Below are 27978 nucleotides of genomic sequence, written 5' to 3'. Positions count from 1 at the left end.
CGGCCAAACGGAGAAGTGGTTGCTGGAAGATGAAGTTTTCCTGGTGATAATGGTTCCCTCCTCCCAGTCTTCTCCCTCCCTTGGCTTCCCCTCCACTGGATCCCATATTCTGGCACCAAGTCTGGCCAGGTGACATACATCTGACGACAGAGTCCTTTTACCAGCCTCCACACGCGACAACTTCCTTAATCCAAAAGGTTATAATAAACTTGGATGTGTTCATCTAAAGCAGGTACTCTCAAACTTTCTCCACAGGAACCCACAGTAAAAAGTTATGCTTTCCATAAGGACCCAATACACATGTATATAAAGCTAAAGTTTCAAGAAACAACTCAGAGTATCTCATCCATCACAATAAAAGCACCCTTTTAATGCACAAGGAAAAGCCACCCCAACATCAACAAACTGAAATATACGACTATCCCTCCAACCTCTTTCCCACCACCGATGACTAAAAAACAAAAGGGGGAGGGAAGGAATACAAAGCAAAATCCAGTTCAGCTTGGTTTCCTCTTTATTGATGTGCCTCCTATCTTTCCCCCACAATTTCAGTCCCTTCCATCTACCCCAAAAAAAGGTAGTGAAAGGAAAGGATTGTTGGGGTTCTGAGCCCCTTGAGCAGTTAGAAAGGGAACAGAAACCAAAACAATCACTGGATGTGACAGAGATTGACAATCAAGAAGTCTAAAGCAGAGTGGGAAAGTGGTATAGAAAGGGGAAGAAAGGAGAAAGGAGAGGTACTAGAGGCCATCTCCACCCATTAACCCTCCTGCTAAGAGGGTCTGGGAAAAGAGCCTCAAACATTAGGAAGTGCAGGTCCTGAAGGGAGATGGTGTTTGAGCTTGAAGGAGGAGGTGGTCAAGGAAGGGGGGACACCTCTCTTTGTAGAATGGGACCCCCCACTGCAGGGGCAGCAGTTTCACAGACCATAGACACTTTCATCACTGTACGCAATGTATAGAAAGAAGTCTTCTTCATGGTGTTCCTGGAGTGAAAACAGAAAATGATGCTGCTCAGACATCTGAGCTTTAGTTACCTAAACCACCTGCCACCCAAACACATTCTTTAAAAACCATTCTTTTTGAAAACTCCCAAAACCAGTGCCTTGATTTTCTTCCTCACTTGCTCCAAGCCCTAGCAGTCTAGCCGGGTTATCCCTAGAAACAGCCCTGGGCAAAGAAGATCTTCAACTGTTCTCTGAGGAGGGACTAGGGAGGGTCAGAATTAGAATACTTGCTCCAGCTCACTGTTTTCTCCCTTCTCTCTTCTCCCACTGCCTGCCCAAACCCCCAACTCAGGACTATCCAGAAAGTTTAAGGCCAAAGATAAAACTGAGAGCTAAGCAAGCCAGCTAGTCTAAGAACTACCGACCTAAAACTTTCTTCCTCTCAAGCTCTTCCAACTCCTCTCCAAAGCCTCCATTACGTCCCAGTCACCGTACCTGGTATAGCTGACCCATCGTGGCACTGGTGGGTGGAATGACATTGTTGACAAAGAAAAACAAGGCATCCTCAGCTCGGAGATGAATTCGCTTCCGGATCAAGAAGTAGAACTGACCAACTGCCAAAGATACAAGATGTGATAAAGTCACAGATAGCACAAAAGCCCTCAAAAGAACAGCTGCTTTGTGGAGCCTCCTCCCACAGAGATTGCACTCACACCCACAGGAAGCAAACTTGAGTATTGGGTCAGGTTCCCACCTGTGAGATCAGAAGGCACCAGGTATTTCTTTTTGTCAAGGTCTCCTATCCGAGCTTTGGGAGCCTTTTCTACTATCACCTGATAAAGGGAAGATGAAAATTAGGAGACAGCAGATATAGCGTCCCCACAGCTCCACCTGTCAGGAACTCAAAGCAACAGTATTTCTAGCACGCAGACCTACCCCAGACTCAATTCTTTGTCTATGAACACGCGGTGCAGACCTGAGTAGAGGATTCTAACCCCACTGACTCAACTCACCTCAACATCCAGGTCCCTGTCATAATAAAGAATTACCTTAATTAGACGAGAATGACTTATCTGGGGCGACTACAGCTTCAATCTCAAGAACTCGGGGGAATGACCATGTGACATTCAGACTGTCAAACTCCCTACAGCCTCCCACACGAATCTCAAGGTCTATCTCTCCCATCTACACCCCCTCACCCCCAGCTACCGCCGCTACCCCACTCCTTTCACCTCCGGTCCCAGAGACAGCAGTTTGAGGTTCGTTCCCAACCCTGCCACAGCAGGAAGCTTGATACCCAAACTGCCCGTCCTCGACCCAAGCCCAGGCTGTGGCGTCAGCGCCAGCGCCAGCGCCCCGCGCCTTCGGCCCTGGCTATGGTCCTCACCGGGACCCGGTCCGGGTACTTCTTTCGGATCTTCTCGCCCTCAGAGCGGCGTTTCTCGAACGGATGCTCCTCTTTATACACGAACTTCATCCTCCCGGGAACCGGGCTGGACAAGGCTGGGCTGAGGGAACCCGGGGGGGCCGGGACTGGGGGAGGCGGCGACGGAGGCGACGCGCGGGCGGATTCAGCGGAGCGATCCCAGGACTTGCGCCACTTCCCTATTCACCAACCCCGCCCCCGCCCATCAGGGGCCGCCCTGCCTGCTACATTACGCCACTAGCGCAGCAGCCCTGACGCCGCTAACTTAGCACCACCTACTGACCAACCCCCGCCCCCGCCACGCCGTCAGCGTAATAGCTTCGGAATCAACTTGTGGGCTACGCAGGCGACGTAGCAAAGGTGGTTGGCTTTTGCTACCGTCAAAAATAACTGAAAACCCATTTCCCGACCTTCCCCCACGAAGCTAGGGGTGAAAAGAAGCTAGGAGATAGTAATCATAACTTGAGACTTGTTCATCAAAAATTCTTTTCGGACATAACGTAGAGGAAAAAGAGCAGAGAATTACAAGGATAGCTATTCAAGAAATGTGCTGGTACGCTAAAGACGGCCGTTGACACCAAAACAAAATAGTACCCAAATGGAGGAGGTGGCCTTCGGAAATACAGGAGGGCAGAAACGAAATATATGTTTACAGAGATGCACAGAAAGCATAGGTTCCAGGAATAAGTGGACCAAGAGGGAATGTGAAGGTCCGAAAGTTAGGGACTACGTCAGCGCGGAAGAACACCTCCAGTATTTGTATCAACGAAATCATGTGATCTCAGAGAAGGGCGGAGCATCACGTGGCAACTACAAGGAAGTAGAGCCGGCTTCTGGGAGGAGGGCGCGGGGAGCCGGAGGCGGGAGGGAGGTTAACCTGACCGGGGAGAGTGGACAGCCTGTGGCACAAGCTACCCGCGGGCAGCGCCCACTTAGCTTGTCTACGTCAGTCCCCCCCGCCCAGCCTCTCTCCAGCTATATGCCTTTTCTGGCATTCAGGCTTCTCCTTTCATATTTCTGTGTCTTGCTCTGGAGCTCGAGTCCCCTCCAGACACATAGCTGTACTTTTCACTCCCAGTCAGGGCGCTGACCCTTCACTAACACCCTTCCCGCCAAATCATCTCATGTCAATGTTCACTACTTCGTCACTGACAACCCAACACCAAATTTTCCCCTTACCCCTTGGGCCCAACAGCAGTCTCTCCCCTCCGCCTAGAGGGCAGGGTGGATGTGAACAAAGACCCCTCCCCTGCATTTACCCAAACCCCAGAGAAGGACCTAGGGCAGCTTTGGTTTCCAAGTTATAATGCATGGTTTAAAAGAGAGGAAAGAAAAAAAAGAGAAAAAAAAAAAAAACCGGTTACAGGTCTGAGGAAATCTAGGAAAAAGGGAAAACAGAGGGAAAAGTAAGGGGAGGACAAGTTTGGGGAAAATCCAGTGGCCCAAATCCCAGTTTCCCACCCACAGCCCAGCCCTTGGAGTAAAGAATTAGATCAGTTTTATACAAGAGTTTTAAAAAAATCAAATCACAACAAAGCTGGCTTGGCTTCTCTCTGAGCCTCCTGGATTACCGAATGTCTGTCTCTCACTCTGGCCAGTCCTGTCTCTCCACCACAGACACAGTTTCGGCTCTCCTAGGCCTCTGCTTATGTCCCAGTCTGGGGTTTCCAAGGAGTTTGAACACGAAGTTAGAGTGAGGCTGCTTCAGAGTCTGGCCCATGTGTCCATCCAGACTCCATACAGAGTGCAGGGCTCCCAGGGCAGAGAGGGGAGGGAGGGGCAGACCCTGCCCAGGCAGTCCTCACCATTGGACAGGGCATCAGACGGCATCCTGAGGGCTCACCCTCCCTTTCCCCCCCACCCCAACTCAGGTGGAGGGGGAGCAGCTGTCACCAGAGCCTATGTTGGTGAAGGTTTCGGCTCAGCACAGAACGAACATCAGCGGTGAACCTGGGATGACAATAACTTGCATTGGTAGAGTCCTTCTAGTTAATATCCCCACAACACTAGTGTGAAGCACCTTACTGGAGATGTGGGGCAGAAATGATCACCATTTTCAGATGATGTTCAGTTTGCCCAAAACCCAACGGCTAAAAGTGATGAGCTTTAGCCTAAGACCTGGGCTCAAACGTTAAATTCTTAGGGAGGAGAGATAAGTAAAACAGGTCAAACTTTTTTGTTCCTCTTGGGATTTCCCCACCTCCTCCTTTCCTCAGAAGTCTAAGTGTCTAGCTTCCCTTACCTGAGGGCATCCAGCATTGGAAGCAGGTTGAGGAGGGCGGTGTCGCTGGGGTCACTGAACCAGGATTTGATGGGGATGGCATTGTCTAAGTTGAGTGAAAAATGCACATGAGAAGAAACAAAGGATTCAAAAGAGACAGGGTGTTTTTTTCTTTTATTTGGGAGTAAGGATCATTACTTTCAAATATATACCTTGTCACTACCTTCCACCCAAACTCAATAATCTTAAGTAAAAACTTTCCTGATTTACCCTCCAAAATAAAATTAAATTTCAATCACCACATCTCATACTAGTGTGAGGCCTCTGGTCAAACTTATTGTCATTGTGTCTCACCTGCTGTAAGAAATCGGATTTATGAAATGGTCATGTGGGGGAGAGGGGAACGTCTCACTTAGAAGAGAAACAACTTGCATCCTGACCTATAGTAAACCAAGGCATCACAACTCCATGTATTCAAAGTACGTCCTCAGAACCACTTCCTGGTCCTGCCAGACTCACCACCTTCCCCCATACCTGGATGGCTCCTGTAAGCCCCTGGGGAGTTATCCAGGATCACAATGCTGGAGAGGTCACTGTGGACCACAGAGAGGTCCTTGATGTAGCTGCCCAATTCCAAAGTGCAGTGCTGGAAGGCAGGGTAAGCTGGGCATCAAAAGGAAACTCGCTCTGTCCTCCCCCCCAACCCAACAACGCCTTGGGTAGCCAATTCCCACAAAGAGGATCATGCAGTATACCACCACCCACACACATATGACTAGAAGGTCCCATTTCAGGGCAATTGCTTCCAACTCAAATCACTCCCTGGTGGTCTGCCTCTGGAGCTTCACTCTTCGACCTGGATTCTAGCCCCTTACCTGTCTGTAGTATCTCCTCTTGAGAATGCTTCTGCTATTGTCCAGTTTATCTGCCACAGCAGAGCCATAAATCTCCATGCTTGCTGTGAATACTACCAGCTCGTACCACTGGCTCACCTGAAATAGACAGGGGAAATGGAGGTGTCAGAAGAGGTGATCATCCTTTAGATACACCGTTCCCATTCACCAGGACTGCAGCCTTGTCCTTCAGGACTTTCAGCAATATCAAATTATCTCTAAAGACACAAAACTGTGAACGCCCCCAAACTCAAGTCTTAGGCACCATACACCCTTAAGATTCAGAGATGCAAGAACAAAAGAGCAGGAAGCCTGTGGAAGAAAAGAATTACATCAGCAAAACAAATTAACCCAAACTAGTAAAAGCCATTCTCCAACCATCCCACAGCCTCCCCTCTCCAAAATTGCCCTTACCCATTTTTCCTCACCCCTTACTTCCTCCAAATTCTCTAAATTCCCAGAACCCTAAAACCATTCCTTCATAACAGAGCTCCCTTTGGATTTTGCAAACTCACCACTTCTAAGAAGAAATCCACATGGGGCCTCTTATGTACAAAAAACCGGACAGGATGTTTGTCTATTACCACCTGTAGAGGAATAGGGAAGGGCTAGGGGAAGTGCTGAGCACCAGAACATGGCCTAAAGGACACCCTCCCATTGCCTGCTTTCCTCCTTCAGGCTGACACTGGTGCCAGGAGATGGGGATGGACATGACACATTCTCGGATTGGGAAAGGGAGTCCAGCCTAAGACGAATAACAGACATAACCATTCCATCCCATCCCCACACACCTTGAGGATGAAATCAGGAGGTGTTCCAGGCCGGACTGTGGGCCTCAGGACCCCATCATGATGGGAGTGAATAAGTGTTTCATCCAGATCCAGCACCAGGATCTTCCTCTTCACCTGGCCTGAACCACAACAGGAAGGGAAAAAATCAACCAACCTCCAGCCCAGACCTTGAATCCTACCTCACATTAAAGGAGTCTTCTCAGCCAGCACACACATACCTAGCCGATTCCGGGACACAGGAGATAAGGGAAGGATATCATATCGAACAGTTTGGTACTGAATTACCTAAGAACAAGAGAGAGAATTAGAACCCTTGACAAGGAAATCTTCCCTAGTAACAGTAGGTAGCACATGTTGAATATTTACTATATGTTGGGTACCGTGAAAGTGATTCAGGATTATTTCATTTATTTCTCAAAACAACAACAATAATATCATCTCTGTGTTAAGAATAAACTGAGGCTTAGAGAGGTTAAATACCTTGCCTAAGGCCACACAGCTAGAAATTATCTTATTTAATTGTTTGTCCCCACAATTAGAATGCAAACTCCATGAGAGCATGGATTTTTGTCTCTATCATGGCTGAATTCCTGTAACACTGTAGAAGGGGTGGTCAGTTCATATTAGAATCTATGAAGTAGTGGAGCCAGGATTGTACCCAAGCAGTCCGACATAAGAGCTTGCCCTCTTAACCATATTATCCTGCTACACTGAACAAAGAAATGCACAGCCCTCCCCACCTCCACCCCAAGGAGTCTTCATGACAACTCCCATCACCTCCCGCTAGGAACTGAGCTTCCTTAGTAGAGTAGGAATAGGAGTCAAGAGGGGAGGTCCTTGGGTCCCTAAGGGGAATAGAGGATGAAGCAATCCAGGGATTGTCAGGTCAGCTAAGTTCCTCTGGCTGGGGGCCATGAGGCCTATTTTAACCAGCCACCTGTCAATTTCTGTCTCTAAGAGCCAAGTCACAAGTTGCAAAGAACCTCAGCCCTCTGAACAGCCTCCTTTTCCTGGTACCTAGGGCAAGGCAGAGAACACTGGAAAGCCCCATCTGCCAAGCTGACTGACAGGATGTGTGGAGAAGGCCAAAGTGAAGTAAGGGCTGTGAGTGAGAAGTGAAGGGACAAGGACATCACCACCTCAGCCTTCCAGCTTCTCCAAGCCTTCTCTAGAGGCTCCTATTTCTAATATTCGGATCTCCCCCATGCAAACCCTGGTAATTCCCTCCTCTGCTCTTTCATTTTAAGGCACAAATGCTTTTCAGTCCATCCCTAGAGCCTTCACCAGAATCAGTCTTCCCCTTGCAAAGGAAAGGGCCCTCTTCCCCTAATCCCAAGGCATCTGCCCTTCTTTTCTCCCTGGGTGGTGATGAGGGCCGCAACAGCTCGAGTGTCCTGCCCTGCTATCTCGGGTTGCACATGCTGGGCATGTAGGGAATGCTCCAAGCATCTGCCAGAAGGGGGTGGGGGGTGGAAACCAGATTGGAAGGGAAGAGAAGACAAAGGGCTGTGGGTCAGTGCCACCCAGAGGAGAGCAACTAACCTCTGGATGGGCTGGAGCACTATTCCCTGCAACCAGAACAGAAAATTGTTGTGTTAGAGAGAGAAAATGGGAAGCTCAGAGCAAGGCCAGGAAAAGAGGATGGTAGCTAACATGTAAAGAAAATCCCAGGAGCTAGCCCCATAAACATCTCAGCATCTATGACCCCAGATTCTTCTTGGATCCTAACTCTTGTCTCAGGTAAACAGCCCTACCTACACCTATGACCGCCGAGAACAATCCTCACCCTATATCAGGAAGTGGAAACAGTAGAATAGTAAAGGAGACACTGAAGCCCAAGCCAGATCCATTCCCCCAAGTGACCACCCCTACCTCCTAGGGCTTTCTGGAAATTCCTTGACCTAGGCAGCCCCTATCCATTTTTATTCTTTCAAGTTTTACTGAAGTATGCCAAAGAGTACAGACCAGAGAACCTCTGCACCCAAGCTCACTGACTCTCCCCAGACTCCTTCAGAAGATTCTCCCCAGTGGTGATGAGAACACAAGAGACCATTCATTAAATGATGTTAGCCTAAGGAGCTTTGACCTTGGGGAAAAGCTATAGCGAAGGAAACCCAGAGATATTTGAACACATGCACAGTCTCCACTACCCACAGTATCCCTCAACAGGGAATGCTAGGGTCTCCGGGAGGAACAAGTGTGTCTTCAGAGTCAAGCCTACAACTGACAAACACTGTCTTCTAATAGGGACACCCCAACTTTAATATGCTCCCTTCCACAACTAACGAAGCCCAACATAAAAGCATCTTCTAGTCCCAGGGTCTCAATAAATCAAGATATTCACACTATGAAGTTAAGTTTTTCAGGGCCTTTTTGGATGAGTTCCCTTAATGCAACCGGCAAGGGTTTCTCCTTCACACCCAGGGCTTTTCCCAAGTTTCCATCCTCATCACATAAGCCCTCCCACCCACCCCCACCCTTGACACACAAGCCTGTCACTCCCTTGTTATAAGACCAAACACACAAGGAGGGTCTTTCACAAGTCCACATCAACAGATATGCTGCCATCAAACAGGTGTTCCCCGCCTCTCTGTTTCTTCACCAACAACTCCAGGTTTTTTAAGGGCGCCCCACCCACCACCCTAGACCCCAACAGTTGCAAAATCTAGTCCCCGTCTAGGCCCCCGGATCTCGGTTCTAATACAAGGGTCTCCCTCCGCCCCATCCCACCTCACGCCCAGCTAAAGGTGCCCTAAATCTCTAACGGGAGAAGCTGCCGCTAGGACTCCGTTCCTAGGCCCAAAGGCCCGACGCTTTCTGAAAACCCGTGAGCACCACTGACAGAGGTCCCCACCACCACCGGCACCCACCCAGGCTCACCGTGCGGATCTGCCTCCGCAAAAGGTAAATGAAGAAGCTCCACAGCTTGGCGGCGAAGGCCACGAACGTGCGCAGCCCCAGCAGACACTGCGTCCGCATCATCCCGATGACCCCGGCACCGCCGGCCCTGGGGCCCCCGCGGCCCAGCTCCGCCAGCCCCCCGGGGGCAGCCCCCCGCTGCCGGGAGGGGGAACGGGGGCCCCGAGTGGCAGGAGAGGCCGCAGAGAGGGGCACGGAGAGGAAGGCTCAGAAAGCCACCCCCAGCGAGGGGAAAGCCCAGAGGAACGGGGAGCTGGGGTACAGGCGTGGGCAGCCCGCAGGGGCCCACATGGGCAGGGACTGGCACCGACGGCTTCGCGGAGGTTGCGGGCCGAAATAGGTCGGGATAGGACGGGGTCCTCAGAGACCAGCAGGGAAGGGGATGAAGAATTGGGGGAGGGGGTTGTGGGGGAGGGGGCTAGGGATAAGGGAGGGAGGGAGAGGGGGGAGGGGAAGAGGGGGAAGAGGAGGGTGGCCCGCTGCGCAGGCGCGCTAGGGGGCTGCCCGCGGGAAAGGGGCGGGCGGGGGTAGGGGTGCGCGAAGGGCCGCGGCGGTGAACCGGCCGGTTGAGCGAAGGAGCGAGAGAGGAGGGGGAGGGGGAGCCGAAAGGCGCGGATGGCTGACCCGGAGCGGCCTCCCCCTCCCCGAGGTCTGGGGCGCCTTAGCCGCTGAGGAGCGGGGCTGCAGTCTCTGCAGCAGGATTTCCCACTCTGACAGGCGCCATTTTACCGCCCAAAGGGCTCCCTCCTCCCTTCTTCCCCCCTCCTCTTCCCCTCTGACACTACTTCCGGTGGTGACGTGTATTCGCTTCACCGGGACTAATGTTACCCTTACTCGGCCTGTGGGGGTGGGGATAATGAAAGTGGAATGTGTCCCGAACAAGGCCGCGGTACTGCGCACGCGCGGAGGGTGTCGATGGGGCGGGGCCTGGGGCAAAACAGGCTCCGCCTCGAACCGGGTAAACGGGGCACTGACGTCACTTGTCCCCGAGTTTAGGCCGCCGGACGAGCTTGTGAGGCCACCTGCCCCTTCTATAGACAACTGTCCCCACCACTCTTCTTGCCCTATTCATGGTAAAAATGTAGAGAGGGGTGTCGTCCGTACGTCTGTGCTCCAGGCCTTGGCCCCTCTGCGTGAGCCCCTGTGGGAAAATTGAACATACCACATCTTATCCCAGACTATGCCAGATCTTAGTGGTGGGAGGGATCATGGATGCCCCTCCCCTTTCACCTGAACGGGGCGGAGCAGCGGGTCATGACGCCATCAGAGCGCGTCGGAGAAGGGACGAGACGCGGCTTGGAGATGCTGGAGTCTGTATTGGCTTCTGGCGGCCTGGTGCTGCTTCGGGGTGAGGGGTCGCAGGCACAGGGACTTCAGAAGTGGCTCAAGGGAAGGAAGTGGAAAGGAAGGATCATGGGTCACATGGTAGGGGCAGAGGTTGCGACGGGTTCGTGAAAGTGTAAAACTCAGTATTGTCATGCTGTTTATCCGTCTCACTCTCCTCAGACTCCGTGGAATGGGAGGGGCGCAGTCTCTTGAAGGCGCTCATCAAGAAATCTGTACTGTGGTGAGTATTCCGCAGCGTCTCTCCATCCTCCTGGGGAAGGAAGCCTGGGCCCCACCCTTTGACACTCTGCCTCATATGTGCCTCAGTGGGGAGCAAGTCCACGTCCTGGGCTGTGAAGTGAGCGAGGAAGAGTTTCGTGAAGGTTTTGACGTCAGTATCAACAGCCAGTAAGTACAAATTAAGACTTAACTGGATGTGGGATCTCTATTGCTAAGGAACTTCTCTTACAGTAACAAGCGCAGAACCTGGTATGTACCATGTTTCCCCGAAAGTAAGACCTAGCTGGACCATCCGCTCTAATGTGTCTTTTGGAGCAAAAATTAACGTAAGACCCGGTACTATATTATATTATATCCGGTCTTATATTAAAATAAGACCGAGTCTTATATTAATTTTTGCTCCAAAAGACACATTAGAGCGGATGGTCCAGCTAGGTCTTATTTTCAGGGAAACACAGTAGTAGCAGCTACTTACTCATTGAATGAATGGATATGGGTCTTTCAGGAGGCGAGAATTAGTAACAGGAAGGATAAGGAGTGGTGAGTATCTGGAGAATCCAAAGCAGAGACTGTGGAAATTGAGAGAGAAATAGAGGGTAATAAAAGGCCCACAGTACAGTTTAGCACTAGAGGCTGTACTGGGGAGAAGAGTAAACATGTTCTGCTTTTTGAGTTATTCAGAATCTCATGATACTTGATCCAGACATGGATTCCCAACTTGCATCAACACTTAACTGCAAGCTACTGCGGAACTTGTAACAGTATATGCAAAGTTAGGGAGGTATGGGAAGGCATACCTGTTCATGGAAGGTGAAGAGTTTCCTGAAGTCAGACAGATAAAAAGATATCTGATAGTGACAGGTCTTACAGAGTGTAAAAAGGAGTTTAGATGTTATTGTAAAGGCAGTGGAGAGTCATTTGAAAATTCAGGAGGGGAGTGATAACATCATTCCTGTTAGAAAGATTCAGTAAGCACAGTGTGGAGAATGGGTTGGCAAGGGGCAGCCTGGAGCTAGGGAGACCAGGTGGCAATGCTATTGCAGTAATCCTGGTTCACTCATGTGGATATGTACTGAGCACCAATTGTGAACCAGGTGCTGTGCTGGGCATTGGCGATACAATAGTGAATGAGGTAGACATGATCCCCGTTCTAATGAATCTTAGAGAATAATGGTAGGAAGTGACAGAGGCCTGGCTTAAGGGAGTGGCAGTAGGGATGAAGAGTTTAGGACAAATGTAAAAGAACTTTAGCACGTAGACTTCCAGCACTTATAGACTGATGTGGGGTAGCCTCCAGATTAGGAGATCTCTGAACCCATCTATGTTGCCTGGTTAAGAAACACTACTTCGGGCTCAAACCAAGATAGTGCAGTAGGTAAATGTTGTTTACCTTCTCTCACAACCACATCAAAATTACAACTAATCTACAAAACAACTATTATTGAGAATACCCTAAAATTAAGCTGAACTGAAACCTTTCAACTAAAGGCATGTAGAAGAAGCCACCTCCAGACTGGTAGGAAAGTCGGAGACAGGAACGGGCTGGTCCCATACCTACGTGTGACCGTTAAAGATCACACGTTAAAGACCGTTAAAGGGCTATTTTAGCTGTGGGAGTCCCCCGATCCCTTAGAGGAGTGAGAGATCCCAGCCCAGTGTTCCAGTGCCGAGGAGAGAAGTCCCCATAATTTTTGATTGTGAAAACCAGTGGAGATTGTGACTGAGTGAGACAGTGCGGCTGCACTCCTAGCCACTCCTCTTTTTTTTTTTTTAAAAGATTTTATTGGGGAAGGGGAACAGGACTTTATTGGGGAACAGTATGTACTTCCAGGACTTTTTTCCAAGTCAAGTTGTTCTTTCAATCTTAGTTGTGGAGGGTGCTGTTCTGCTTCAAGTTGTTGTCCTTTCGGTCTTAGTTGTGGTGGGCGCAGCTCAGCTCCAAGTCCAGTTGCCATTGCTAGTTGCAGGGGCGCAGCCCACCATCCCTTGTAGGAGTCAAACCAGCAACCTTGTGGTTGAGAGGACACGCTCCAATCAACTGAGCCATCTAGGAGCTCAGCGGCACCTCAACTCAAGGTGCCGTGTTCAATCTTATTTGCAGGGGGTGCTGCCCACCATCCCTTGCAGGACTCGAGGAATTGAACTGGCAACCTTGTGGTTGAGAGCCAGAGCTCCAACCAACTGAGCCATCCGGGAGGCAGCTCAGCTCAAGGTGCCGTGTTCAATCTTAGTTGCAGGGGGCGGAGCCCACCATCCCTTGTGGGACTCGAGGAGTTGAACCAGCAACCTTGTGGTTGAGAGCCCACTGGCCCATGTGGGAATCGAACCAGCAGTCTTCGGAGTTAGGAGCATGGAACTCTAACTGAGCCACCGGGCCAGCCCCAAACCACTCCTCTTAAAGGGACCATGTGCGGACTTACCCACCAATGGAATCACTGGCTCTAAGCTCCAGCACTGGGGCAGCAGCTGGAAAGGCAGCAGGGACATATGATGGGGAATTGAGCTGTCTGGTGTGGGACAGGGACTTGAGAAGTGGCTTTCTCCTGGACGGGAGAGCTGGCAGAGGACATTGTTTCTGTGCTGAGCCCTCCCCATTCCCCACCTGCAATCGCAGGTGGCCGTCATATCTGAGTCTCTGCTGTTCATTTGATATGCCTATGTGATTGGAGACTCTGCCCTACCCAGGCTGCTTTCAGTGGCTTTTTCGTGCAGATTGCCTGCTTTGGCTCAAGCTGCAGACTTCCCTAGGTTTGCGGAACCCAGACAGCAGCATCTGCTTGAGCGTTTACTGTACCTCTGGTTGAGCAGCCCTGAGCTGGCACTAGCAACAGCTGGCCTTGGTTCATGGCTTGGCCTCTCAAGGTGTTTCCAAGTACAGCATGAGCAGAAGCCATCTGTGGATTTTTTTCTGGCTCCCGCTAGGTGGCCCTAAGTAGGGTACGGGCTGTGGCTGAAGCAGACCTACAGCAGATCCCCTCCAAGGTGGTCCTGGGGCTGGTGCCCCCAGTGGCCAGCCTCAAAACAAGCTGGAGCATCACCCAGCTGGCTCCAACTGGACACACCCAAGGGGCGGATTGGGCAGACACCAGAGTCCTACTGAGGAAGATTCTGCTCCGTAGAGTCAGCCCCTACACAACAACTCTTCCACTGTAGTCAAAGCCAGTCCTCACAACCAGTGAACCCAAGGGTCAGTCCCTCCCATTGATGTGCAGTTATCAACCAAGGCTCAACTACAAGAGGAGGGCACACACAACCCACACAAGGGACATACCTGGAGCATGTGGCTTAGGTGACCAGAAAGACTGCCACTGAACCCCACAGCACACCTACTACATAAAGCCACTCTACTAAGACCGGAAGACATAGCAGCCCTACCTAATACATAGAAACAAACACATGGAGGCAGCCAAATGGGGAGACAAATAAATATGTCCCAAATAAAAGAATAGAACAAAGCTCCAGAAAAAGAACTAAGCAAAATGGAGTAAGCAATCAGATGCAGAGTTCCAAACACTGCTCGTAAGAATGCTCAATGATCTCAGGGAGAACTTCAACAGAGAGATAGGAAGCATAAAAATGGAAATGAAAACCATAAAAAAGAACCAGTCAGAAATAAAGGATACAATAACAGAAATGAAGAATATATTATGGGGAATCAACAATAGATTAGATGAAACAGAGGGTCCAACCAGAGATGTAGAACATAAGGTAGCAGAAAACACCCAACCAGAACAGTAAAAAGAATCCAAAAAATTGAGAGTTTAAGGGGCCTCCAGGACAATATCAAGCGAACCAACATTCACATTATAGGGGTACCAGGAGGAGAAGAGAGAGAGCAAGGAATTGAAAACCTATTTGAAGAAATAATGATAGAAAACTTCCCTAACCTAGTAAAGGAAATAGACATACAAGCCCAGGAAGCACAGTGTCCCAAACAAGATAAACTCAAAGAGGCCAACACCAATACACATAATTAAAATGCCAAAGATTAAACACAAAGAGAGAATCTTAAAAGCAGCAAGAGAAAAGCAGTTAGTTAACCTACAGGGGAGCTCCCATAAGACTCAGCTGACTTCTCAACAGAAACTTTGCAGGCAAGAAGGGAGTGACAGGAAATACTCCAAGTGATGAAAAGGCAACGACATATAACCAAGATTGCTCTGCCCAGCAAGGCTATCATTTAGAATTGAAGGACAGATAAGGAGCTTCCCAGACAAGAAAGCTGAAGGAGTTCATCACCAAACCAGTATTAAAAGGAGTCTTAGAGAGACTTCTTTAAGATGGGAGTGGGGTTAAGGATGGGCTAAAAGAGAAGGGATTAAGAAGTACAAATTGGTTGTTATACAGTAGTCATGGGGGTGTAGGGTATAGCATAAGGAATACAGTCAATGATAGTGTAATAACTAGGTATGGGGCCAAATAGGTACTAGGTTTATCAGGGTGATAGATGGGAATGGGGTTGGGGGCAGGGTGAAAATGGTGAAGGCATTAGGAAATACAAATTGGTAGTTAATACAGTATGGGGCATATAACCAACAATGTAGTAAAGATCATGTAAGGTGCCAAATGGGCACTGGACATATCAGGGGGATCACGTCATAGACTGTGTAGATGCCTGACCATGTGCTATACACCTGAAGCTGAAGTAGAATAATATTGAATCTCAACTATAACTAAATATATAGGTATGTATTGTCATGGGATGTGGAGTACAACATAGGGAAGATAGTTGATGGTATTGTAACGGCTATATAAGATGTCAGGGGTAGTAGCTTGGGGGGTGGGTTATCACTATGAGGGGTTTAAATAACTATTACATTGCTCTGTACACCTAAAACTAATTTAAAAATTAAACAGAAAGACTACTACCTGGTCTCGGTAGCTCCATGGATAATAACAGTAGTTTACCTCTGTTGAGCCCTCATTTTGTGTCAGCCATTGTGATAGAGGTGATCCTGTATTTTAAGATGGCATCCACAAGGGAAGCAGAAGATAGAAAGGAGGTGTCTGGGAACAAGTTCTGCCACTGTGAAACTATTCCAGGATTTCTACTCCACACCAGTCTCCCTTTCCTGAATTGCTATATTTTTTTCTGTAGTTAGTATCACATGATTTAATTCTTGACCTTCTCTAAGCTGTTCTGCAGGCTGGAACCATGTCTCATTCTTTCCTTTCTCTTTTTCCATCCAGAGAATGATACATTTTAGCCACCACTCAGGAAATATTTGATAGTGATGATTAACATTTATCAAGTATTTAGTATGTCCGTGCTAAATGTCAAGTTGGTATCCCTACTTGACAAATGAAGAAACTGAGTCTTAGAAAGATTAACTAATTTATCGTTTAGGTGACCTTGGGCAAGTAACAGAGCCAAGCTTGGAGCTCAGGGCTGTTTGATGGCAAAGTCTGTTTTCTCAATCACTATATTCTACCTCTCCGTAATTAACCTTTCACTGGGATTTAAGATATTAGTGAGAATGGAGAAAACAGAGCCACAAAGATCACAGGATGAATTTCAGGACTGGGAGGATGGGGAAGTATTATGTTGTCGCTGATTTTCTCTTTGCAGACTGGTTTACCATGATCTCTTCAGAGACCCTCTCAACTGGTCAAAGACTGGGGAAGCCCTTCCAGGGGGTGCCCTGGGAGCCTTGAGAGCCATGTACAGGACACATCCTGGTCCTGTCATCATTGCTCTTGATTCGCTTAGCTGGCTGCTGCTTCACCTTCCCTGCACCACACTCTGCCAGACCCTACGTACTCTGAGCCATCAAGACACCTGCTCTGGTGAGACCCCTGCTTCATTACTTCCCCTCATACATTTCCACCTGCCAAGGAACCTACCCCTTTCCTCCACCCTACTAAAAAACATGTCAGGGATCGCCAAGTGGACCTTCTTTCATCTCTTTAACCTTTATACTAGTTCTTGACTTCTGTATAATGCCACCTACCAGTCACTGTTTTTTCTTCCGAGTTCTTTTTGAATCATGCATTTCATTCATTTATTCCTTCAACAAACATTAAATATATATAGTGTACAGTGTCAGATACAATTCTAGATAATGGGAAAATAAAGACTAACTGCAGTCAGTTCCTTATCTTCTGGAGCTCAAAGCCCCATAAAGGATACAGACAAGTAAACAAGCAGTTACAAGACATTCTGATAAGGGCCATGATGATAAACAACATGCCCAGAATACCTTAAAGGAATGAACTGTCTTGACAAGGAGTCAGCCAGGCAAATTGGGCCAGGCCAGCAGCACTCGGACTAGCCCAGAAGTACACTGTGGGTACTGGCATGGGCTTTAGAGTCAGATACCCAACTTTATGTTAAGGTACTTGATCTCAGTTTCAGTGGTTAAGGTACAGTGCTTCAGTTTCCTTTGTAAAAGTGTGGCATTGCCATTTTTGTAGTTCACATATGCTCAAATGTCAAGTATGAGCAATTTCATATGGTTCAACCTAAAAATGCTGACCTTTGTAAAGATTGAAGTGTTTGGTGCAATGCCTGACACTCTGTAAATGCTCCCAAAAAGGGAGGGAATCAAAGGCACTGACTAGGATCTTGGCAAGCTCCAAAAACTGCAAGTACTTCAATATGTAAGAGATCAAGCAGGGACCAGATGATGCAAATTAATTCCATCCTGAAGGCCATCAGTCGCTCCTGAGGATTGTAGTCAGAGTGCTGCCTTGATCAGATTTACATTGGAATAAGAAAGCACATTAAAGGTGAGGGCTGGGGCCGGCCCGGTGGCTCAGGCGGTTAGAGCTCCATGCTCCTAACTCCAAAGGCTGCCGGTTCGATTCCCACATGGGCCAGTGGGCTCTCAACAAAACAAAAAACAAAAAACAAAACAAAACAAAAAAAAGGTGAGGGCTGAAAGAGGCTCAAAGCAGGGCTGTGAAAGTGGCCCAAGTCAGGATTGTGGCAGAGCGGTGATGGAAATGTGGGCCTCTCTTTTTTCCTCCTATTTGATCCCAGTTTTCCACCCTGAATGCTTCTTGCTGTCCTGTTACTTGTCCCTGTCCAGGTGACAGCTCCCCAGTAGAGCGGGTGTGTGTGCTAGGCCTGCTCCATGAAGAGCTTCACGGCCCAGGCCCCATGGGAGCATTGAGCAGCCTTGCTCAGACTGAGGTGACTCTGAGTGGTACAGCAAACCAGACCTTGGCTCACATCCTCTATCGGAGGCCGCGACAGCGCCCAACACATAAGGTCAGCAGCAGCACGGGAGGACTGGGGGTTCGGGTCAGAAGGGAGGAACAATAAAAAGCTGATATGATAGAACACTTCTCTGTGCTTTCATCATTTCATTATTTCCCTCATTTAATCTTCACAGCTACCCTGTGAGATAAATTTGTTTTATTATCTCCATTTTGCAACCTGGGAAATTTGGATCCTGTCACCTTAACCATTGAAATACAGTGCCTTCCAGGAGATGGAAAAGAAGACTGGGAGTGGTTACTAGGGGGGATAAGGAACAAGTCCATATGGAGAGGTTTAAAGGAGGGGTGAAAGGTGGAGAGCAAGAGCTGAAAGCAGCCAATTAAGTTATATAGCTGATTGGGGGCTGGGGGGTGTTGGGTCTTTAGTTGTCTCTGGTTGGTTTGGTAAGATGGAAAACTTTCAAATGCTCTTCTTTCTTTTCCCCAGATTCAGTGGTTCTCCATCTTGCCTGACTTCAGCGTGGATCTCCAAGGGGGGCCCCCCCTAGAGTCCCAACCCCACCCAGATCCTGACACACCCCTGGTATCTAAGAGTGCCAGAGCTAGAACAAGGGAGTAGAGTTGGGGGTCTGGCAAAAAGAATAAAAACTGCAGAGGTTCGGGGTGGGGTCAGGGATGGGGGAGAGTGGCAGCATCCTTTGTACTTACAGGTTGATCCCACGACTCATTTGACCTTTAACCTTCGCCTGTCCAAGAAAGAGAAAGAAGCCAAAGATAGCCTGACCCTGCCCTTCCAGTTCAGCTCTGAAAAGTAAGGTTGGGGCTTGTATGCTCAGGTTCCTGAGTAGAGCCCAGCATCTGGGCCTGAGAGGTGGGGTGACAACAGGTTATTGATTAACCTCTTAGACTTTATAGGGGCTGAAGTCCATCTCCAGAGCCAAGTCTGGGGAGTGGTTCTCTACCCACCCATACCACAACAATGTCTCTTTTCTCTCCATTAGAGCCTTGGGTCCCAGCTCCAGGGTTGTTCCAGAGTAATCTGGGCCTAGGCTGAGGCAGCCCAGACCCTGGGGAAGTGGCCCTGTCTCCAGGCAATGGTGCTAGAACAGGAAGCTAGATGGGGAGGGCAAAGGCAGGTTAATAAGGGCTTAGTAGAAGCCTGTTCTGTGCCTACTGTGTGGGTGGATGAAGCAAGACTGTGGCAGGATCCTTGCCCTCAAGCTACTAAGAACTTAAGAGTATTATTAGGAGAGCAGTATAAGAGTATCTGTTTCAGTGCCACGTGGTGCTTCAGTACTAACTAAACGAGTTCAGAGAAAGGGACTTAGACCAAGAAAACATGGAGGACAAAGAGGAGTCAGTCACCAGGTAGAATATATCCAGATAGGACCCGTTACCTACCCTCACCAGCACCAATTCTCCCCTTCTCTCTCCTCAGACAGCAGGCTCTACTGTGCCCTGGTTCAGGCCAGGCAACTAGCCACATCTTCTATGAGCCAGATGCTTATGATGACCCGGACCAAGAGGACCCAGATGATGACCTAGATATTTGACTGGCCTATAATTGGAGGGGGAGTGTGTAGGCCTGGGGCCCATAACCATCCTTCCATTATTCCCTCTGGTCTTACCTTGTGCCTCCCCCACCTTTGTTCTGTGTGTCTATGGAAGCCCTGCCCTATGACCCATGAGTCAGGGAGTAGATCCAATCATGACAGAAAGTGGGATGGGGGCAGAGGGGAAGATGAGAAACTAGGAAACCCTTCCTCCAAACCTAATAAAGTCTTTTTTTATAATTATTATTAAAAAAGAAACTGTGGTAGCCATTTAAGCAAGAATTGGGAGTGGAAGGGTTTGGAGGAAACCAAACACCTGAGTCTTTTAGAGTCAATAGTCAAAAGTGTTGGGACCTGTATGACAATGAAACAGTGGAACAGGGATAGCCTGGCACACAGTTGGTGCTCAGTATGTGTATATTTAGCTGAAATAGGTATACTTTAGGCCCCAGGCTTCTTGTAGGATCTGGGTAGGGAGAAAGGAGAGGCCCTGAGGGAGGAAAAAAAGCCTGTTTTCCAAAACATACTTTTTATTACTGTACAAAAAGCACACCCACCCCTTTTTGTCTCCCTCACCCAACCCCCCCAGGGAACTGTACATGGTGTGCAGGACTGGAGTGACCAAAGGCTTCTGCTCCGCACCCTGCCCACAGGCTGAGCTCTGCCCCCGGGCCCTTCAGGTGTTGGGGCACACCCATGGGCTACCAGGCAGGGGCAAGGGGATCTCAGCTCACACATACTCCTTGGCAGAGTTGGGCTTAGGGTAGGAGCGGGGTGCACGGTACCCAGCTTTACTGTCGTTCCCAGGACAGGAGCAAGAGAGTAGTGCACCTCCCAGGAGGGCCAGAGCAGACCCTGCCCAGCCAATGAAAATGGCAGGACCAAACTCATACCTGTGGAGAGAGGGGACTGGGGTCAGAAACCCTGGCCTGCCTCTCCCAGCTCCAGGACCCCTTAGGAGGTAGGGCTCCCATACTCACTTAATGTTCATGGGAACCAAAGGGTTATAAAAGTCTGTGACGATCTTGTGGCCATACCAGGAGCAAGCTATCAAGGCAGCCAGACCTGGAGAGAGAATGAGGATTCAAATATTATGAGCCCCCAAACCAGCACCTTGCCCACCATCACTCCTCCGGAATGGGAGAGGAGAGCCCTTGAGCCCATCTTGGACCTGTGACTTACCTGCCACGATGAAAATGATGCCTCCAGTCATGGCTATACGGGCCTTCTTCACTTTGTCGTCTCCTCCACAGCGTGTACACTTCATGCCTATCGTGGCCACGAACATGGCCAGGAAGCCGAGCACCAGGGATACCACCATTAGAGCTCGAGTGGCCTGAATGGCCGCTGCAGGGAAGGGGCAAGGATGCCGTCATCGCTAGGAGTGCAGACGGCCCTCGGACCGTTCGAGCCTTCGAACCGCCCACCGTGCCCACTAACCAATGGCCGCTGGACCCCGCCGCCAGCCTGGGGGCCTCTCGGTGTCCAAGTCCCGGGCGGAAGTAGAGTGGATCCCGTACCCTCCCGACTCCGCGGCCTTCCAGCTCCGCCCCGCCCTCTCTGCTCTAGTACCCGCCCGGGGCGCCCAGGTTTCGATGAAACTGCCCCGAGTAGGGGGAAGGGTGAAAGGGGACAGCTAACAGGTCCGGAGGCAACGGCCTCTCCGGTGACCTCGCGCGAGCCACAGATGACGGCCCGCGTCCTAGTTCTGACCCCACTATCGAGGCCATTGGTTTTGTGGCTTCGGCTAATCGGCCGATAAGATTAGAGGCCGCAGGCGGCGGCCCAAGTCTGACGGAGCGTACGGCTCCTCCGCCCTCGGCCCGACCCTGCGGCCTCGGCCCTGCGCCACCCTTTGTCGGAGAGAAAAGGGCGGGAGCGGCGGAGGCCGTTGCCTGCCCAGGACGGTGAGGGAGGGAGGACCCAGGCCCAGGACCCGGCCTCTACGAGAGAAGTTGGGGCGGAAGAGGGGCACCCGGCCGGGGGTGGGGGGTGTCGGGTGGCGGGCCCACGTGCAGCCGCCGGAACCCCAGTCCGCTCTGGCCGGCACCACGGCCCCATCCCCACGGCTTCCGCTCCCTCCTCTCTCCAGCGACTCCCAGGTAACCAAGGGCGTCGGTCAGCGGGGCCTGACCGACACCCCACCCCTTGACCTCGGCCCTGGGCGCGTCCGCCCCGTCGATCCCGCGGCCTTACCCGGCAGGGCGAGCACCGAGTCGTACATCTTGCAGCTCATCATGCCGGTACTCTGCGTGACGCAGTCCATCCACAGACCCTTGTACATGGCCTGGGCCGTGATGATGTTGTCGCCTGCGTACGAGCTCATCTGCCACTGCGGGATGGCTGTGCAGGCCACCAGGCCCACCCAGCCCATCAGAGCCATGGAAAAGCCCAGCAGCTGCAGGCCCGAATTGGCCATTTCCGCCCTCAGAAAAGACCGGGGGCGCCGGGCGGGCGCCTCTGCAGTAAAACGAACAAACCTTGAGGGGCAACCCCACAAGAGACAAGTTGGAGTTATAAGCCGCCCGAGAAGTCAAAAAAATTTTGATCGAGTGACTGCAAATATCTGATCACCCGAAGTAAACACAAATCGCCCCTCTGGCGGTGCAAAGGTCTCACAGTAGAGGGAACAGGTTACGACCGGAGAACTGCTGGTCAACAAAGGCGATTTGCGAAGGCCAGGTGTTTCCTTCTGGTGCTCTCCGCGACCCTACCCAAACAAAAGGTGGAGGGGCCGTACAGGCGCGGTCCTGGGTGCTGGAAGTCTCCAAAGTACCCGGGGCTGTCGGCCCGAGGCTGCGGTGTGAGAGAGGCGGTGCGAGGGAGAGCTTGTGCCAGAAAGCTCAGCCGTGAGCCGGCAGGTGCGAGCGGACAGGTGCGGCGCACCTGAGTATATGTAGGGCGTCGGGGGCGCGTCCCCGCGGGCATCCGGAGCGCGAGGTGGGGCGGGACCGGAGGGGCTGCCGAAAGTGACCTGACGTCACCGAAGGGACACTTACCTAGGCCGGAAGTCCCGGCCCCCACCCCTCCTTGCCCAGGTAATGAGGAAGAAACCTGAGCACCAGGGTCACGCCCCTTCACTTGCCCGGCTTTGACCACAGGTGGGGAGGAGGCGGAAGCTTCTTGGAAGTCCCACGCTCAAAGTCGGCTCCTCTGAACCGGACTTCGCTCGGGCATCAGGATGCCCCTTCCCCACTCCCCAGCAAATGCGCCAGCGACGCTGCGGAGCCAGAGTGTAGGGGACGACCCCGGCCAGTCTTTGCTCTGCCTTTCCTCCCCGAAGGGACCCTAGGCTTCTACTCCAGGCGCTCTTTGTCCCGCCCTACTTTTCCCCCACCTTCTGCTCTTTCTTCTCCTTTTCTTCAGTCTCGGATCCTAGAGGATCCCACCTTCAGGGGCCCTGGCTCCAATCCCTCAGAACTCCCAGAGCCACCTCTCCAGCATGCCCCCGCCCCTGGCCGCTGTCCTTCGCTCTTCTACCCTGCTCTCTAACGGACACCCGGCTTCCATGCATGGGCCCCATCTTCTTGGCCCCGCATTCCAATCCCAGACATGACAATGCCTGGACTCTTTGCACCCCACTTCCCGGTAGTCACTAACCCCTCCCGCATCAAGGGTCTTTGTAACAAGGGAAAAACCACCATGACCAGAAGCCAACTGAGAGTGGGAAGAAGGGTAACACCTCCGTCTGAGTCTTGGCCACACCCCTCATTCCCTCCCTGGAGCCTTTCCAAATTTGTCCTTCACCTTCCCCTCTTCCCACTTGCCCCATCCAGGCTAGCATTTCTCTTCCTTTCATTCTGAGCCACGACCTGCCTATTTGTGTGAGCTCTTCCATCCTCTCCCGTTCTGCCCTCCCCAACATGTAGCTCTAATGTGACCTTTGATTCAGCCCTCAGATTCAGCTCCCAACTCACCCTCAGGTTTCTTCTCTCACTCTTCCCAAACTATTGTCCCATCCTTCCTCTGGATATCTCTTCCCAACATCCCTATTCACTCATTCCTCCCTCATCTTTTATCATGTCCCCCTTCCTGCCTTTTCCACTTCCTATTTCACTCCCCTTTCTTTTAGTCAACCTTTGTACCCTATCCCCAGCCCTCTTGGAGTCCAATTAGCCTTTCTTTGCATCTCTCTGCCCAGATGCTTCCCAATCTTACTCCTCTCGCACCTCACAACTCTCAGACTCGCACACCTTTATTACTTTGTCTCATTTCATTTCTCTGTTTCTTTTACCTCATCTCTCTTGCATTTCTCATCTTTGTTCCCACCTCTCAAATATTTCTCTGTAGATCTTTCCCTCTTTTAGGTAATAAACATATTAAAGAGCCCCTCATACCAAGCTAATTAGCCTGCTTTTCTATAAAATGCAGACTTTAATGTCTTTTATTCATTTTTATTTTTCTACTCTTTGATTAATGGTGTTTTTTAAAGGTATTTTCCAGCTCTAAAATTCAATGTTTCTCACTACTTAAGTATATCTAATTTTTCTCCAAGGTCACTGCCACCGCCTCAGGCCAAGCCACCAACACCTCTTGCTTGGACACTGCAACTGCCTCCAAACCAATCCCCCAGCTTCTCTGCTTGTCCATCTAATATTCAGTCTCTGATAACTGATTTCTTTTTTAAACAAACTTAGATCTTGTCACTTCCTATGAAAACCCTTAATAAATTCCAATGGCACTCTTTTGCTTCTTTTGCTCCACTAGATTTGGCAAATGCCATACCATGGGTTACTATACTCTACTTCAGCCACACCGGCGTTCTGTTTCTGAAATGAACTGCATTACTTCCCACCAAAGTGCCTTTGCACACTCTGTCTTCTATGCCTGGATGCTCTCCTCCATTTACCTCCTGCCCACCTTCCTCTACCTAGCTGACTCATCCTTCAGCTATCAGCTCAACTATCACTTCTCTTAGAAAGCCGGGCCTGACTACCCCACCCCAGACTGACTAAGTCAGATTACCTGCTGAATGCTCTCACCGAGACTTGTACTTTACTTTCAAAGCCCTTATCGTAGTTTGAAACTGTTTACTTTGTGTGGTTATTTATTCAATATCAGTCTCGCACTGTCCTATAAGTTCCAAGAGGGCAGAAATGTGTCTGGGTTTTAATCACAAATAAATGTTTGATGAATGAATGAATGAATTTGCAAATTAACAATGTTTTCATCTACTTGTTCAACAAGTATTTTCTGAGTGCCTATATAATGTAGTAGTTTGTCACTGGGGATACAGCTGTAAACAAGACAGATAAAGACACTGGACTCATGTAACAGGTTCTAGAAAGAGGAAGCAGATAATAAAGACATAAATAAAATGATGCATGTTTTGAAAGCAATAAAACAGGGTAATGTGATGAGGTTGGGCCCATTTTAGAGTGAGGTCAGGGAGACCTCTAGGAAGCAATGGTTAAATAATGAAAGAACAATGTTATAGCCAGAGGAAACAGCAAGTGCTAAGACCCTGTGTCAATTGTTCTTTTGAAACTTGTAGTATTAATTTAAAGCAGGATCTCTTAACCTCACACTATTGAATTTGGGGCCAGATAATTCTTTCATATGGGTGATGGTCCTGTGCATTATAGGATATTTAGCATCCTTGACTTTCACTGATTAGCTACCAGTAGAACCCTCCCTAGAACCTTCCCCTGAACCCTAGTGTGACAATCAAAAAACAAAAAAGTTGAGTGCAAGAAGCAAGCAGATGGATGGTTGGAATTAACCAGAGTTGGTTACTAAAAAGAAAGAGAAGGGACTTAAGGTATCTGCATAAGAGTGTTTTATGTGTTAAATCATGGATATAAATTGGATAAGGAGAGTAAACATAAAAAAATGTTGGTGGATAGTGAAAAACTGATCAGGTCAATGGTTTAGAGGTCTCCATGAAATGAAAGGAATACATGAGTAAATGAGCTAGAAGGTTAGGAGGTGATCGTCAGAGGTGGGAGGCTTGAGTTCAATACATTGGAAGCAACTGTTTTTGGAGATGACAAAGCCTAGGGATGGGCTGAAGAGAAACATCATTGGAGATGAGATTGAGGGCTGAGAGGCTACAATTAGATGGAGTACCCTGATGGATTTTGAAGTTGACAACCATGATGATAGGCACATAGGCGTAGATAGGAAGAGAATGAGGCAGGTGCTAATGTTATCAGTGAATGTGGGCTGGATGTTATCAGTGAATGAGTAGGTGGGAAGACCCTAGCAACAATTAGAGGTGGTGAGTGATACACTTCTAGACATGAACTGCAAAGGAGCAGAGAATTTTGAAGCATGAAGGAAAATAATGATCTAAAGCAGCAATACAATTGGGGAGCAATACTCCCAGCTCCAGACTCTGAGGTATAAGAAATGAGAGCTGGGGGTGGCCAGTTAGTTCAGTTGGTTAGAGTGTGGTGCTAATAACACGAAGGTTGCCAGTTCCATCCCCACATGGGCCACTGTGAGCTGCGCCCTCCACAACTAGGTTGAAACAACTACATGATTTGGAGCTGATGGGTCCTGGAAAAACACACTTAAATAAATAAAAGTTAAAAAGAAAAAAGAAAGAAATGGGATTTTTTTAAAAAAGAAAAAAAAAATGAGACCTGCAGTAATCCTCTGTTATGAGGGCTGCCAGCCCTCAAGACAGCCAAGGTTTCAGTAAAGTCTAGGAAGAAAACATTCAGAGAAGAGTCTGTGCCTTTAAGGATGATGACAGACATTGAGTCCAAAGGTCATAGGGGAAGAATTTGAAAGATCAAGTCTGGGTGGAAGATTGGGTCAGATTAGGGGATATACACCATGGCATGGAGATGACAGGTGATAAGATGATGTAATCAACTTGGTATGGGAACTCAACCAACTTGTTTGTTTCTATGGGAAAGTGGGATAAATAAATAAATGAACTTTGGAAACTTGCAACATTATTTTAATTGTGAAATATTATTCAAAAACTATTATTATACTGATCACTGGTCAGACCAAAAAATTACAGCCTCAAAGCAGATAAAATATCCCAAGTTCTAATTCCACCTCATTTAGAAATTTATTCTTGGGCCTCACTTGTCTCATCTGTAAAATACGAATGATGATATTTTGCCTGCTGAGGAAACAGGAAGGCCAGAGGATCACCTATGGTCCAGCCTGGAGTGCATATTTGAGATACAGATCTGGAGGAGTGAGAAAGCGACCAGCTCATTTTATGAGGCTAGGGTAATCTTACCTCTGAAAACAGTTAAAGATAATATGAGAAACATATTAGAGGCCAATTTCATCTATAAATATGTATACATACAAAAATCCTTAGTAGAATATTACTTAACCAAAAGTAAAAGTGTATTTAAAGAGTACTACATCACAAACAAGGAGTTTATCCCAGGAATGCAAGTGTTTTGATATTAGAAAATTCATCAATGTAATTTACCACATTAATAAACTAAAGAAAAAAATTATACGGTTACCTCCATCAGTAATTTTAAAAAGCATCTGATAAGGTTAAACACCGACTTATGATAAGAACTTCTAGCAAACAAAGATTAGAAAGGAAATTCTTATATTTAATGAAAAAATTTTAGACTCATCTCTTTTATGATGGGGGAAAGTACAAAGATGTTCACTGTTGCCCCTTTTGCTTGGCAATGTCCTAGAGGTCATGATCAATCCTGCAAGGAAGTACAAGAAATAAGTAGTGCAAAGATTGAAGGGATAACGTACGTGTAAACTGATTTGCCAATGATATAATCATCTATTTGGAAAAGTGAACAGAATCAACAAAGACACTATTAGAACTTGCAAAGATGTTCAGCAAGGTTGCTATATATAAGATCAACCCACAAAAAAAAAGAAAAGAAAGAAAAAAGTTCACTCGTATATGACTATGCCAGTAATAACTAGAAAATGTAATAAAAAACATCATTCAATATTCATCAGTGACAAAAATGATAAAGCAGCTAGGAATTGACTATGTATTCATAATACCTCAATGGAAAAAATTTTTAATTCTAATAAAGGATATAGAAGATGACCTGAATAAATAAATAGGCCATGCTCTTAAATGGGATGACTTAACATTGTAAGGACATCAGTTATGCCCAGAAAATTTTATAATTTTAAATATTATCAATAAAAATGCAGTTTTAAAAGATCTTGATAAGTTTACCCCCAAATTTGTATGGGGCAGTAAAAGAACACAAATGGTAAGTTGACATTGAAAAGGAAGAATAACAAGAGGGGTCTTGCTCTTCCAGAAGTTTAAACTTGTTACGAAGCGTCATGAAAAACAGCAACTCGTAGTATTAGTTGTAGTTGTAATAACAGTGCAGTATTAGTACAGAACACACAGATACACCGATGGAACAGAATATGAGCTCAGAGACAGATATTTGTATATATTGGAATTTGATATGTGGTAAATGTGGCTCCATAAGAGAAAAAAATGAATCCTTAACACCCAAAACAAGGATGTACTCCAGATAGATTAGTATGTGTGCTGCCGAGCACTTCCAGATGGATTAAAAA

At 48.6% G+C, this 27978-nt stretch overlaps 4 protein-coding genes across 5 annotated transcripts; 1 reads left to right on the top strand and 3 right to left on the bottom strand.

The window, feature by feature from the left end:
- Positions 1 to 349: 349 nt before the first annotated feature.
- GABARAP (GABA type A receptor-associated protein) lies at positions 350 to 3956 on the bottom strand. The gene is made up of 4 exons (XM_081027397.1): positions 2334 to 3956; positions 1701 to 1779; positions 1442 to 1560; positions 350 to 985 (listed from the first exon to the last, which is right to left on the bottom strand). Exons 1-4 carry the CDS (start codon positions 2421 to 2423, stop codon positions 920 to 922), a joined length of 354 nt encoding a protein of 117 aa, XP_080883523.1. The 5' UTR covers positions 2424 to 3956; the 3' UTR covers positions 350 to 919.
- On the bottom strand, positions 3866 to 9940 carry CTDNEP1 (CTD nuclear envelope phosphatase 1). Its single transcript, XM_081027395.1, has 8 exons — positions 9158 to 9940; positions 6496 to 6562; positions 6278 to 6396; positions 6002 to 6073; positions 5469 to 5585; positions 5128 to 5239; positions 4615 to 4699; positions 3866 to 4322 (listed from the first exon to the last, which is right to left on the bottom strand). The coding sequence occupies exons 1-8, from the start codon at positions 9257 to 9259 to the stop codon at positions 4262 to 4264; spliced, it is 735 nt and encodes a 244-aa protein (XP_080883521.1). The 5' UTR covers positions 9260 to 9940; the 3' UTR covers positions 3866 to 4261.
- Positions 9940 to 20696, top strand: ELP5 (elongator acetyltransferase complex subunit 5). 2 transcript variants are annotated; one of them, XM_081027394.1, is made up of 8 exons: positions 9940 to 10269; positions 10703 to 10763; positions 10850 to 10930; positions 16332 to 16549; positions 17794 to 17975; positions 18414 to 18509; positions 18637 to 18737; positions 19365 to 19728. In XM_081027394.1, the coding sequence occupies exons 1-8, from the start codon at positions 10053 to 10055 to the stop codon at positions 19477 to 19479; spliced, it is 1071 nt and encodes a 356-aa protein (XP_080883520.1). In that variant the 5' UTR covers positions 9940 to 10052; the 3' UTR covers positions 19480 to 19728. The 2 variants fall into 2 exon arrangements, with proteins under 2 accessions (XP_080883520.1, XP_080883519.1); XM_081027393.1 differs by having other exon boundaries at positions 10258 to 10544; positions 19365 to 20696.
- CLDN7 (claudin 7) lies at positions 19996 to 22576 on the bottom strand. The gene is made up of 4 exons (XM_081027396.1): positions 21676 to 22576; positions 20662 to 20826; positions 20460 to 20544; positions 19996 to 20372 (listed from the first exon to the last, which is right to left on the bottom strand). Exons 1-4 carry the CDS (start codon positions 21896 to 21898, stop codon positions 20210 to 20212), a joined length of 636 nt encoding a protein of 211 aa, XP_080883522.1. The 5' UTR covers positions 21899 to 22576; the 3' UTR covers positions 19996 to 20209.
- Positions 22577 to 27978: the final 5402 nt, after the last annotated feature.

Source organism: Rhinolophus hipposideros (genome assembly GCF_964194185.1).
Source record: "Rhinolophus hipposideros genome assembly, chromosome: 20".
Classification (NCBI taxonomy): Eukaryota; Metazoa; Chordata; class Mammalia; order Chiroptera; family Rhinolophidae; genus Rhinolophus; species Rhinolophus hipposideros.
This window is presented reverse-complemented; position numbering and strand designations above follow the sequence as displayed.